The sequence below is a fragment of the Cebidichthys violaceus genome, unplaced genomic scaffold, assembly GCF_023349555.1.
Source record: "Cebidichthys violaceus isolate CVI_PGR_0920_01 unplaced genomic scaffold, fCebVio1.0.p SCAF_36, whole genome shotgun sequence".
Taxonomy (NCBI): Eukaryota; Metazoa; Chordata; class Actinopteri; order Perciformes; family Stichaeidae; genus Cebidichthys; species Cebidichthys violaceus.
The window spans coordinates 2,045,498-2,059,806 of NW_027176550.1; the positions used below are offsets into that span (position 1 = coordinate 2,045,498).

A 14,309-nucleotide genomic window follows, 5' to 3' on the forward strand; every position below is an offset into this window, starting at 1 on the left:
ACTCCACATCTGCAGATGGAAAAGTGTGTGTGAGGGTGTGTGAGGGTGTGTGCTCTGCTGCAGCAGCCACAGAGTGACCTCATGCCGGGGCAGAGGAGACACAACAACACCAGCAGTCTCCTAGCAACCGTCACCCCCACCAACAGACGGGGGGGGGGTCATACAGCTAAAACAGGTGTGTGTGAAACTAGGCCTCATACTTGACTTATCCTGATCATGATATCCTGATAATCATCTGGATGTTTATCTTAATGAACTCATATTGTTACTGTATCACAGGAAGGACACGTCTTGTGTCAATGGTTTAATCCAGTCCTCTGGGTGATGAAGAGGAGCTCCAGACCTCGTCTCTGTGTGATGAAGAGGAGCTCCAGACCTCGTCTCTGTGTGAGACCATCACACCCATAAACCCGAGAACTACTTTCTCTATACGAGGACGTTTAAAGACAGAGAGATCCTGAACGTAGTCCTCCGCCCACAAGACATGAAGACATTAAACTGTCTTCATGTCCGTCTACATCACTCACTCACGTCCCACAAGAGCCCAACAAGGAGAAACTCGTCTTCTAAAGAATCACAGGAACGCTCTGATCTGAGAAGAGTTTACTGTACATAAACCAATATGTTTGGTATTTGTCCGTTTCTCTGGTTTCTCTGGTTTCTCTCTGGGCTTCAACATGTAATCCAGGGTTGGATGTGTGAGTGAGAGGACGCTGAGCTTCAGGAGGGTTAAATGCTGAGTTGGCACGCTGCCACAGAGTGAGGGCGGGTCAGAGCTGTTGATCCAGTGATGTTTGAGTGTTGTTCCCTCCACGCTAACGCTTCACTGCGTCTTTGAACAGTAACCTGATCTGTGCTCTCAGACACGTCATTTTAAGATGATATCTTATGATAACGTGCTCCATACACACTCAGGCTAACAGGATACACTCAGGTTCACATGACTGTGAGATAAGTGGCCGCTATGGTGTGACTTTACAGTGTTTACTTTGTCGCTGGAGGCCGTTTCCTCATATCTGATCAATGACAGCTTAAGTGCACGAGCGCCACTACAACCATGAACCGATAAGGAGCTTCATGGCAGCATTAGTCACAGTCAGCACAATGTGTGGAACGATCAGAAGCAGCAGAGAGGAGCTAGAGGTCTGCAGCGGGAGAGAACAGGAACATACATACTGTAGCTCCTGTGGTCCTGAACCTTCAAGCCAGGAAAGACTTCAAGACAAGGAAAGACTTCAAGACAAGGAAAGACTTCAAGACAAGGAAAGACTTCAAGACAATGAAAGACTTGAAGACAAGAAAAGACTTCTAGACAATGAAATACTTCAAGACAATGAAAGACTTGAAGACAAGGAAAGACTTCTAGACAATGAAAGACTTCAAGACAATGAAAGACTTCAAGACAATGAAAGACTTGAAGACAAGGAAAGACTTCAAGACAATGAAAGACTTCAAGACAAGGAAAGACTTGAAGACAAGGAAAGACTTCAAGACAATGAAAGACTTGAAGACAATGAAAGACTTGAAGACAAGGAAAGACTTGAAGACAAGGAAAGACTTCAAGACAATGAAATACTTCTAGACAATGAAAGATTTCAAGACAATGAAAGACTTCTAGATAATGAAAGACTTCAAGACAATGAAAGACTTCTAGACAATGAAAGACTTCTAGACAATGAAAGACTTTAAGACAATGAAAGACTTCTAGACAATGAAAGACTTCAAGACAATGAAAGACTTCAAGACAAGGAAAGACTTCTAGACAATGAAAGACTTCAAGACAATGAAAGACTTCTAGACAATGAAAGACTTCTAGACAATGAAAGACTTCAAGACAATGAAAGACTTCTAGACAATGAAAGACTTCAAGACAAGGAAAGACTTCTAGACAATGAAAGACTTCAAGACAATGAAAGACTTCTAGACAATGAAAGACTTCTAGACAATGAAAGACTTCAAGACAATGAAAGACTTCTAGACAATGAAAGACTTCAAGACAATGAAAGACTTCTAGACAATGAAAGACTTCAAGACAATGAAAGACTTCCCTCTCATGACCACAGAGACAAGCAGACGCCCTCTGACCTGCAGCAGGGTTTCTTTGGGCGTGGCCAGCAGGTTGACGGCAGCGGACAGCTTCTGGAGGTACTCGTTGGCCAGATCGCCCAGACCGATGCTCTGGATCCAGTCCATCAGTAGGTCCAGGTTGGCCCGGACCTGAACACCTCGGGACCACTGGTAGAACCCGGCGACGGACCCTGAAGAGCAAAATCAGATCCAAATGAGACATTAACTAATATTATATAAGTTCATGCAGAGGGGAATCAGGGTCTCACCTCTGTCCATGAGCGCGTTGAACAGCGACGCGTTGATGAAGAACAGCAGGTAGGCGCAGAGCTGAGACGAGATGTCCGGGTGGACCCGGAAGGCCGCGAGGAGCTTCAGCGCCTCCTTCAGGACCTCCAGGACGCCGCCGAGTCCGTCGGGCGCTCGCAGCCGACCGCTCTCCGAGAACGGGTTCCCCTCCAGCAGACCGGGCAGAGCCGGGTACATGCTCTGTGGAGAGAGACACGGGTCACTTCTCTGACGTTAACACCAGTGCATCATGGGAGGCAGAACACGAAGACACGACTTCCTGTCTTCTTCACGTGACTCATGATCATAGAAAGACGTTCAGACGTTGAGGGTCTTTTCTTTGTTCAGTAGAGGACATCATGAGTCAAAGAAGGAGGAGTCTTCTGACTTCAAACTTTCACACAAAGACAAACAACTATCAGGAGGAAGAAGACAGGAAGGTGGAGACACTGCAGAGTCGTCTCTGGACAGTTCTCACACAGATACGACTCTTATCTCCGCTTCTGACACACCTCTGCCTTTGTGTTGCATGGTGTGACATCATCTGTTAGGCACACACACACACACACACACACACACACACACACTCACCATGACTAAGGCAATGACCTCAGACGGACTGAGAGGCCATAAAGACTACAATAACCCTGCATGCCTGAGGTTCCAGGTCAGCTGACTGTTGTTGTTTAAAACACATAGATATAGATAGAACAGATCTGCTCAGCACTCAAGTGGCCACGTTGTCTTCATGTTCTTCTTTTAAAAAGAGCAGAAGAAGCAGCAGAAGTTCTGAACTGTTGTCTGTACGTTATGAACGTTGAGTCATGTTTCACAGGAAGTCAACGGAGGCACAGTTTTCTGCTCCACCCTTCTTTTCCTGTTGGGTGTTCCTCTGATGACAGGTCGTCTTCCTCTGCAGGAAACAGAACCTCCTTTTCTCTCCGCCGTGAAAAACTATTTCTCTACTGAGAAACTACAACAAACAAAGCTGGTACTACTCGAGTACCAAGCCTCAGAGGAGACAAGCTAACGTGGTGAAGAACCTCCTGCGGTTCCTTCAGCCTGAGGAGCAGCAGCTCTGCAGTAGAGTGAGCGTTCACAACAGAAGCACAGGCTGGTCCTGCTTCCTCCCCTCCCTTCCTCCAACGATGCAGAGTGCTTGTGTTTCTACTCTCTGCTGCTGGGAGGTGAACTGGATTCTGCACAAACCAGAATAAACCAGACAGCCTTTAATAAACATGGGGAAGCCACATAAATATAGTGGGAGTGTCCCGTAAAACAGCAGAGTCCACTGCTGACTGTCACACAGTGAGTTCAGACACACACTAACAGGACGTCAACACTTTGAAAAGAAGGGTTTAGGTTTTTAAGGCATTAGAGTGAAATAAACCATCTAAGGCCCTGTGGTGCTCCCCAAGGCTCCATCTTAGGCCCACTGCATTGTTCCCTCACATGTTTCTTCATCAGTGTGAGGATGACGATGGAGCTGTGCTTCAACCAACAAGTAGCTTCAACTGAATAGAAGTATTTAGTCCCTTCAGAGAGAAACAGAGTTGATTTGAAGACACTTCTTCAGCTGACACCTTCTGATCAGTTAAAGCTCCGCCTTCATGCAACAGTTTGTAACAATAAAGTCGTTTTAATATCGATACAATAATCTAATCTCTTTGTTTCTGTTTCTTAACCTTCTCTGTTAAGAAGCGTCAGGATGTGCTCTATCACTACATTTGACTTAACTTCAGTTCAGTAATGAACTACAAGACTACAAAGACCTTCACACGTTCACACGGTGGTTCTCACCACATCATCTGTCTGTTCATATCCCTGCTCACTGTCTCACACTGTTTCCATTCTGTTATTGTGCTTCCTGGGATCTTCTCAATGAACACAGAATATGGTGTTTACACAGAGCAGCTTCCTGATCCACACGTGACCGAGGCTCACGCTCTACCAGGTCACGGGGATGTGGAGCATGCTGAGGCAGCAGTGGAGTGTTAGGTAGTGTAGGAACTACAACCTTCGTTAGATAGTAGACCGACTGCTGGAAGGTGAACATGATGACTTCCTCCAGGACCGTCATGGCTTCCTCACACGCCGTACGAGTGGAGGACATCTCAGCGTCCAACAGACCTGACGACACACACACACACACACACACACACACACACACACACACACACGTGTTTACACACACTCTAACGGCTGTGTCCATGGTGATAACAGTTAAAGGGCCACGCTCGTGTTGCTGTGCACCTCTGTCCTCCTGGTCCTGCCTGCAGGGCAGCAGCTGAGGGACTTCATGCTGGACGAAGTGCAGCAGCTCAATGGAGTTGGCCATCCACAGGACCAGAGGCTGCAGACCCGGGATCAGATCCTCCATGCTGAGCAGCTGAAGACGCTCGGGCTGCCCGTCACTGGAGGAACACAGAGGAACACAGAGATGAGCCACATCAGCCGTGGACAGACGCAGACACTCACACGACTGGTTATTATCTGATCATGTTGACTTAGAATGAAGCTTCCAGCTGTTGGCATCAGTTTAACCGTCTCTACTTCAACATGTTGAACAGAACTCAGTGAGTCTGACTTCAGAGTTTATTATATATATCTATATATATATATATATATATATATATCTAATGTATAATAATCTAAACCTGTGATTTTAAAATAATGAGTGACGTAGTGAGATGAACGTTTTATTGTTTCCAAACGTCCACTGAAGTGGACTCTTGTTCCTCCTTCAGATGACCTCGTTTGAACTTCCTCATAGTTCTGCAAATCAGCAAAAACAAAGAAAAACTGCACAAACAGTCATTGTAATCTGACTACTTCTTCACTGTTTTATGTAGAAAACGGAGCGTCGGTTCACACTGGTCTCTTTCTAAAGAAGACAGAGCGTCTTAACGAGGAAGCAGGAAGTCTCTGTGCTCGTGAGAAAACCTCGTCCTCAGAGAAGAGGCTGTGGGAACGCCTCTCTTTGCACAACCTGCATTTAAAAGAAAAGCCTCATTGTTTAGTGGAGGAGCAAACAGTTGTAAAATCACACTTTAGCTCCAGTGGAGCTGGAGGCGTCGTATATCATCAGCAGCTGCAGCTCGCTGTCGAGTGTTTCTGGTTTACTCACGATTCTGGCTGGATCGCTGCAAGTTCCTTCGTCTTCTCCTAAGAAGAACACATGAAGAAGACCTCACGTCCATTAAACACGTCTCATTACGTTACATTCTTCTTCACACTCTGTTATAACTATATCTAACTCGAGTCCCGTCCCCAGGACGGCGGGACCCCCTTCAGCTAGAGTCCTGCACACCTTTGAGATGGTCTGAGGTTTCATCCTTACCCACATGACGAGCTGGATCTGAGCGGCTATCCGGAGCAGCAGCTGTCTGAAGTGCGTCAGCTGGAAGGTGGCGGCCGAGTGCTGGATGCAGAGGATCAGCAGGAAAGCCGGCGTCAGCTTTGGTTCGTCCCCGCCGGGGTCCGACATGTCCAAAACCTCCTGCAGGACTCGCTCCTCCTGCTCCAGCTCATAGCTCACCAAAGCCTCGGCGCCGTCCGGGTCCCTCCAACGAGGCGGCGACAGCTTCCTCCGGGGCCTTTTGGTGGCGACGGAGGAGCCGCACGATAAACAAGAGGAGGAGGTCTTCGGGCAGAGCGGGTTCATCCACAGGGGAGTCTGCAGGGACCCCGGCGTGCTGGTAGGATCCTTAAACATGAACAGGTAGTGTTTCCCCAAGCTAACCAGGTCCCCCGGGTTCAGTTCCACCTCCTCCTTCAGGAGGAACCCGTTCCTGGTCACGGGGGCCCCGTGGAGGGGCTTCAGCATCGTCAGCGTCTTCCCGTGCTCCCCCCCTGTGGAGGTGGAGCTGTTGGAGTCCAGGCGTCTGACGCAGCAGTGCTGAGGCAACACGTCGGGAGCAAAGAGGAGGATGTCCACCTTCAGCCGCTCCTCGTCTTCTCCGTTACAGTGCTCCCTGCAGCAGCCGAAGACGGTGGTGGTTCCACTCATCAGGTAGATCACAAAGTCCTGCAGAACAAGTGTTTCGTTCAATTCAGGGCTGCAAATCAACTTGATGTTCACTATCATTTGTGTTCCAAATGAATCCATCTATTAAAGGATGAAGTAACCTGTCGAGGCCCCAGAACACACAGCAGACCAACAGCTCCGGCTTCTGAGAGCTCAAAGGAGTCTGGTGGCTTTGCAGAGAGCATAAATAACGGTCCTCAGACAACCTCACCTCAAAAGATCCTGTGGTCTGTCTGTCCAGAGAGTCGTCTTTAAATCGCCTTATTTGTCCAAAAGCCCGAGCTATTTATTCTACTCTAATATAAGACACACGTTTCCACCAAGAAGCTGAAACCATCCAACCCAAACGATGGATCGACCATGAAAACAGAGGCTGGTTCATTTATCCGTTTGATGTCACACTCTCAGTGACGGTCCAGGTCAGGGTGAAGGACCGGATCTGATTTGCTTGCGTAACATTTTGGAACTGAAGCAGCAGTGTGCGTGTGAACAGCGGCGCCATCGACAGCGGTAAAGACGGGATTAAGAGCGAGGCGTCTAAAGCCCGTTAGCGATGATACGGTGTCGGTCGACGCGGAGGCGGAGCTGCTGCGTCGTCTGTTATCTCCTCCACTAAATCTGACAACGGATATCTAACAGACTAGGTACAACCTGCACAACCTCATGACATCCAATACACCCGTCTGTGATCACGACGCACCATCTATCAACTACACCCTCAACGATGAAAAGAGATCATTTCACTCAACCGGTTATAAACGGTAGAATGTATGGATGGTAATAAACTGTGTATGTGTACCTGGGACACCTGAGTTTACCACCCTGATCACGACTACTGCTGTGTTTCTGTACAGTAAGCACAGCTTCTGTGTCGTGTGTCCTCCTCTACAGGAGCAGACTGTCTGGTGAACTCTGTTCTTCACCGGGACACGATGACTCGTCACCTCATGAGCCAAAACCACCGTGTCTCCATCCTCCGAGGCTCTCTGAGGCGCTCAGCGTGAGAAGATTAATCCGACGCTCCGTCGTCTCTCTAAGCTTGTTTGTCCTCCGCCTGCCAACAACGAGGACCTGGTGATGCCTTCAGGGACTGATCATGGATGATTATCTCAACGGTGAGTGTTTGTTTTGATCTTCTATCATATTAAATGTCATATTTGTGAGACTGTTGGTCAAACAACAGAAGGAATCTGAAGAGCAGCTCATGTGACCTTCTACACCGGTTGCCTCTCACCTGTCTGTGGCTGTAGCCCTGCAGCAGGAGGAAGTACGGGAAGTCGAATGGCGGGTGGATGGAGTACTGGGTGGTGTTGTCGTCGCTGCTCTCCGTCTCCTCCTTCTCCATGCCGAGGCGCAGCACCTCCTTGTCGGCCTCGGCCTCCGGGTCCTCCCTGAGCAGCGCGCTCCGCCGGGCCCGGCCCGCCTCCCTCCCCATCGCGGACAGGTCCATCTCGCTCAGGCTCCTCCAGACGCCGAGTCCGTCGGCGTCCTCGCCGCTGCCGTCCACGAACAGCGAGGTCACTCTGGAGCGGCTCTTCTGCAGCTTACGGGCCTGAGCGTTGATGCCTGGGTCGACAGGAGGACGGATGTTAAACCTGCTGTACATGTTTGATCTACAACGTGAGACACACTGTAGGTTCATGATGGACCGGTGAGCAGGAAAGCACAGGACTAGGACCGCCTACAGTCAGAGACATAATGTACAATAGATCTCTGTGTAACGTCAAGATTAAACAACATAAAACATGTAGAACCGATTCAAACCCTCCACATGAAGACACAAATAAAAGTTCACTGGCACCAATCAGATGGAACCCGGAAGAGAGGAAGGAGAGGAAATGTTTGGGGAAAGCGGGACGTGACCGCGGCTCTATCTGACTCCAGCAGCAGGAACACAAACACCATTCAGCCGCTCGGAGCCGTTAAGCGCCCAGGAATGCTCCCCGGCCGGCAGCTCCGCCGCTCTTATCGGCCGTGGAAGTGGGTGTTCCTCCACATTGTCCGGCAGCGGCGTGACACCCACTCATAGTGTAGAGGAGTCAGTAAGAGTGACACCCACTCATAGTGTAGAGGAGTCAGTAAGAGTGACACCCACTCATAGTGTAGAGGAGTCAGTAAGAGTGACACCCACTCATAGTGTAGAGGAGTCAGTAAGAGAACCAGGGTCTGACTGACGTCCACCAGGTTACTTTATGTACACGCTGTCATTTTAAACCCGTTCAAACATCGTTGAGACCTTTATATTAATCAGAACCCAAGATGTACATGATTAATAGCACGGTAAATACGGAGCCTGCAGCTGGTTAGCTTAGCTTAGCATAAAGACTGGAAACAGCTAGCCTGGCTCTGTCCAAGAGGTGGGAAATTCCACCTGTCTGCACCTCTAAATCTCCACAATGAACACGTCATATATCTTGATATTTTACTGCTTTATGGGCGTTATTATGTTCCAGAATTGTTGTTTTAGTATGAATTAAACACACGAGATCACGTGTTGGTTAAAGAGCTGTAGGTGCTGGTAGATGGAGCTCCTTACATTTTGGACAGAGCCAGGCTAGCTGTTTCCTATGCTTAATGCTAAGCTAAGCTAACTAGCTGCTGGCTGTAGCTTCATATGCACTACACAGATATGAGCGTGGCATCAATCTTCTCATCACTCAGCAAGAAAGCAAACACACACATTTACTGTTAAACTATTCCTTTAAACTCAACATCTAAACCCAGACTAATGAAGTCAGTTTAGTTGAGCCGTACTGTAGCAGCTATTTAAAGCCAGCAGGATACAGTGAGAGTTTATGCACTAAATATATAATGTCTTCTTCTTCTTCTACATGTGTTCAAGGTTTCCTTTAATTCAGCAAACTCTGCATCAACTGGGCTTAAACTAACATCCGTTTAAATTAAGAGCTAAAACCAACAATCAGTCAAATGCAGAACGAACACATGAAAAGTGATTTATCAAAGCAAAAATAGAAAAGATATATTACTGATGACAAAGCCTATAGGCCTGAAGACTATCGGTGACACAGAGAAGTCAACAGGAGCAGGAAGTGAGCGGACACCTTCTGGAGGGAAGAGCTGAGCGGAGCCTCGGTGCTTCACGGGGCCCCGAACGGCCAATTGCAATAAAACAAAGATAAGACCTCTCCTCTATCCTTCACTGCAGCTTTTGTTTCCTCCCGACCTCTCTCACACCTCCGCCGCTCTAGCCGGAGATAAGCCGGACAATGAAGGCCGTTAGCCGGCAATAAGAGACGAGGAGAAGGAGTGATCGGTTACCCAGGCATGAGGACGTCTGAAAAGGTTCAGATGTGTGCTGGTTCAGAGTAGGACCTTTGGTCTCTGAAGAAGACGTCAGCTAAAGCTACGAGTACCTGCTGTGACGGTGTCCCTGTCCTTTAAACTCTGCTCCTCAACGCTCGCTCTCAGCTGGATTTCGAAGCGCCTGGAGAAACCTTCCTTGGGTTTCCAGAGGGACTGCAGCACGAGGGGCTTCTCGTTGTCTCCCACCACCCGGAAACACTCCCTCTTCCACTGGTTGTCTGCGCCCGTCTGGCCGATCACGTCGCAGAGTACGTAGTCGCTGGCGTCTTCTTTTTCCAGGCAGTATCTGAACAACGGGGGGGGGTAAAGTGATTCATACAACCTGAAGACCACAATCTACTTCTTTAGCCTCGCTAGCGGCGCTGCTTTAGGGATGGAAATGTCGCTCCACCACTTTGCTCTGGACTGAAGTATCTCAACAACCATTGAACTGATTGGTATACAATTTGGTACAAACATTCATGAGCTCTTCAGGATGAAATGCCGTAAATTTGAGGATTCTCTGACTTTTTTTCCTTCTAGCATTCCCATCAGCTTCATCTGTACTCTGTGCTAATTAGTGCTCCACTCGTTGGGGAACACGGTAAATGATCATCTCAACACGCCTCACCTCTCCAAGGCCTCCTTCACCAGCTCCTTAGCGCTGGACTGTGTGGTGGCCAGAACGCTCTTGTAGTTGGTTCCCTGACAGATGTCGCAGCCAAAGATCTTCAGGATGCCGGGCACCGACCTCTGACTGGACAGCTCCGCCGGGTCGTCCGCAGCCTGCGGTTCGCCGGCCGCGGTCCCGCTGCCCGCCGCCTGGCCGCGGCGCCCGCCGTTGGGGCTGTGGTTGAAGACAGTCGACAGCCGGTTGTTGTGGCGCCGTATTTTGCTCTTGGCCGGCTGCCGGACGCCAACGCTCTCCGTGGAGCGGGCGGTGGTGTCTGAGCTATTGGACCTGAGAAGATGACGCACACCGTCAGGTGGCCAGCCTCAAACACACACCATGTTTATCCAGATCTTTTATATCTCTTGTTTATATCTTTTTATCTTTTATAGTGTGTGACACACTGACTTATGGGTAAATAAAAAGCTGTTCTCCAAACTGACCATCGTAACGAAGCACAAACACAGTTACAGTTACGGAAACGAGTTACTTTCTTCCGGTACTTTTACATTTAAGTGAACTGGGTTTATAGACCAAACATGTGATTTAAGGCCAAAAGGAAGAAGTTAATGAACTGTAATGAAACAGTGAACAGACTCCTGTTATGTAACGTTTCTACTGAATGCATCTATGTGTATATCATGAACTATACTTCAATCATTTAAATCTTAAGTTACATCAAAGGCAGTACAAAATAACACGTTCCTGTTTCCTACTGTTTTTGGAGCTTTCATACCACAGATAAGTGTTTATTATTGTATTTATTAACTATAACTCTGTAGAATCAGATAATGATGGACAATAACCACAACGCCATCATCCACTTGTGGACAAAGATTGAAGATGTATTCAGATACGTTACTCAAGTATACTGTATTTAAACCCTTACTTTTGTAAAAGTACAAAAGTATTATTAAATTATACTTTAAATACAAAAGTAAAAGTTTTAAATATGCAGAATGGCTCATTTCAGAATACAAACATATTATATAATTTGATTATAATTCTAATAATGTGTTCATCACTATCATAATAAATACTTATTTATTAGTTTTATATATTTTGTACTAAAGTTGTCAGATAAATGTAGTGGTGTAGAAGTACCATACAATGTAAATACTCAAGTGAAGTACCTCAGAATTGTACTTAAGTACATTCTATACATTAGGTATTTGTTAATGTGTATAGAGTGTTAATGCTATAAATAAGAGGAGTTAACGTTAACTTTAAGTCAGACTTACTGCACAGATCCATTGCTGGGTTTCCTCCCCAGCTTGGCCAGCCTCTTCTTCGGAGAGCGGATCAGTAAGCCCACGGGGAAGTTCAGGGCTTGTTTATGAACGTGGCTGCTTCTCTCCTCCGAAATCATTCTGCTTTAATATTCACGTAAACACGACAGAACTACCGGTGCAGTCGAAATGACCGGAACATAAATGAAGCATTCTTCTAATAGTCCACCTCAAGAACCACAGGAAGGTGTGTAAACACTGTGTCCATTGAAGTGAAGTTATGAACGTTATTAAAAGTGTTGTCCACGTGACATTCCCACGCACGTTACAAGAGCGTCAGTTGGTCCAAACTTCTTGAGGATAAAATCCAAACTGAGATGATTATTCAGCAGAAGAAGAAGAAGAGACGTGTCCACTCACTGTTCGTCCGCTTCAGCTGGAAGACGAGCCGACAAACAGCCCCGGTCCATAACAACAACAACAACAACAACAACAACAACAACAACAACAACAACAACTATAGTAACCGAGAGGTCCGTTAACTGTCCGCCGGTGAGTCTGGACCGGACTGAATGAAGCGAGGCTGCAGCTGGAGACACGAGCTCCTGCGCGTGACGTCACCGCGGCGTCACGAGCGTTGGGAGGCGGGACCAATCGCACACACACACACACACACACACACACACACACACACACACACACACACACACACACACACACATATGCACACATGGGGGACCCACGAGTGAGCGACGTCTTTGTGGAGTCCTACTCTGATTCCTCATTAAAATATTAAACTAGGTGAAATATGAACATAGCATGAAGTCCATAAATAGGTGCAATAAGTACTACTAAGTAACTAAGTACATGTACCCAAGTACAATTATACTTAAAGATGCTTTATTGTCATTACATGTTACAACGGAATTTGGTTTGGCAGCAATCCACATAGCAGAACACAAATATATTTAAAAAGTAGATTTAAAATATAAACAATAATCATATACAGTACATACATGGCACATAACATTATAAAACAATACCATACCACATGTAACACACTGTGAACTGTTGACATCCAGAATCAGAAACAGTTTTATTCTCAAGTAGATTTGCACATAAAAGGAATTTGTCTTTGTTTATTGATGCATAGAAGTAAATACTTTGCAAAAGTAAAGAGACATAATTTTAAAAAATCTCAATAGATAACATGAACAAATATGAGAAATACATTATGTTTCTGTTGGGCAGTTTAATCTGTAAATGTTTATTGTAATGTTATCATATGTTTTCATGTATAATCTGAATCTGTAAAGTAACTATAATAAAGCTGTCAAATAAATGTAAAATTAAGCTATAAAGTTATTTCTGTTTCTGTTGTTTTTTTCCATCTTTTGTGTTAATTCACATTATACTTTCAGAATTGGAAAATTTGAAATTTGAACTTAATAATGAATTAACATAATTAATTCCTTCAAGGAGGTCATGTTTCGATCCTGTTAGCAGGTGGTCTCCAAAGCTTTCAAGATTTTAGTGAAATTCTGCTGAAAGTTGGGGTCATTAAATAATGGGAAAAGTAACAAAATGATACTGCCTGTATATTATTGTACTACATTGTGGTTTATCTGTTGATACACAATACTGTTTGATGTAATACATTGTCTATGTATAAACAACCTTATAAAACTGTGTACAATCCTGTAATAGACAATGAACCCAACGCTTCGGTCCTCCAGCTGACGCTCATTTGCTCATCAAGAGCACCATCTAGTGGCAGTAAAGTTGAACTGTCACACAGCCGCAAAACAGCCTCTCATTATGTCAACAGGAACATTGTTTTAGTGTTTTGTATGATGCACATTACAGGTTTTTGTTGTTTGCAATTCTGTAACACACTTCTTTCAAAACACTACACACTGTTTCTAGACACACAGATTCAAGGATGAAATATCTAATATAAAAGTGAAAAGTACAATATTTGCCTCCAAAACTGGAAAAGCAAAGGCCTAATCTGTCCCGGGTACTGCAGGGCTGATGAGGGGAAGTGGAAACAGGTGAGCAGGAGAATGAGAGGTTCAGGTGACTGGGAACATCTCGCCCCAGCTTTATCCTCTTTACATTGGCTTCCGGTACGTTTTAGAATAGATTTCAAAGTTCCTTTATTTACGTGAAGGGCACTAAAAGGTCTGGCTCCTTGAAATGTCTCAGCTCTTTCATCCTCGTACAGTTCTCGAGCTTTCAGAGGCTTCTCTCTATTCCCGCCTGAAGACCAGAGCTTTGACATCGTTTGTGTGTTGCTCTTTTATTTTGAAATCGCTGTGTTTTTATGTGAAGAGCTTTGTAAATCTGTTTTGATAAGTGCTTTATGAATACATGTATTATTATAATGTACCTACTGAAATGTGTGATTGATTCTGCATAACATACAAACATTCAGGTGTGCTGTGTGAGTTTTCCTACATGTCCTTGAAGGTACCAGAGGAACGCAGCCAGATCTGAGCGAAGTCAGTGTGACTCTCTGGTTCTCTCTGGTTCTACCTGGTTCTCTCTGGTTCTCTCTGAGTCTCTCTGAGTCTCTCTGGTTCTCTCTGGTTCTCTCTGAGTCTCTCTGGTTCTCTCTGGTTCTCTCTGAGTCTCTCTGGTTCTACCTGGTTCTCTCTGAGTCTCTCTGGTTCTCTCTGGTTCTCTCTGGTTCTCTCTGAGTCTCTCTGAGTCTCTCTGGTTC

General features: G+C 46.0%; 1 protein-coding gene across 2 annotated transcripts in view; it reads right to left on the minus strand.

Annotated features, from left to right (window-relative positions):
* The window catches only part of radil2a (Ras association and DIL domains 2a), a 19,656-nt gene extending 7,516 nt beyond the window's left edge, over positions 1-12,140 (minus strand). For both annotated transcript variants that reach the window (XM_068725619.1, XM_068725618.1), the window contains exons 1-10: positions 11,597-12,140; positions 10,317-10,646; positions 9,757-9,992; positions 7,617-7,948; positions 5,696-6,382; positions 5,483-5,520; positions 4,609-4,769; positions 4,373-4,485; positions 2,337-2,556; positions 2,086-2,258 (exon numbers count right to left, since the gene is read on the minus strand). In XM_068725619.1, the coding sequence (XP_068581720.1) occupies positions 2,086-2,258; positions 2,337-2,556; positions 4,373-4,485; positions 4,609-4,769; positions 5,483-5,520; positions 5,696-6,382; positions 7,617-7,948; positions 9,757-9,992; positions 10,317-10,646; positions 11,597-11,724 (2,418 nt within the window). In that variant the 5' untranslated portion in view covers positions 11,725-12,140. The remainder of the gene's footprint in view (positions 1-2,085; positions 2,259-2,336; positions 2,557-4,372; positions 4,486-4,608; positions 4,770-5,482; positions 5,521-5,695; positions 6,383-7,616; positions 7,949-9,756; positions 9,993-10,316; positions 10,647-11,596) is intronic.
* Positions 12,141-14,309: the final 2,169 nt, after the last annotated feature.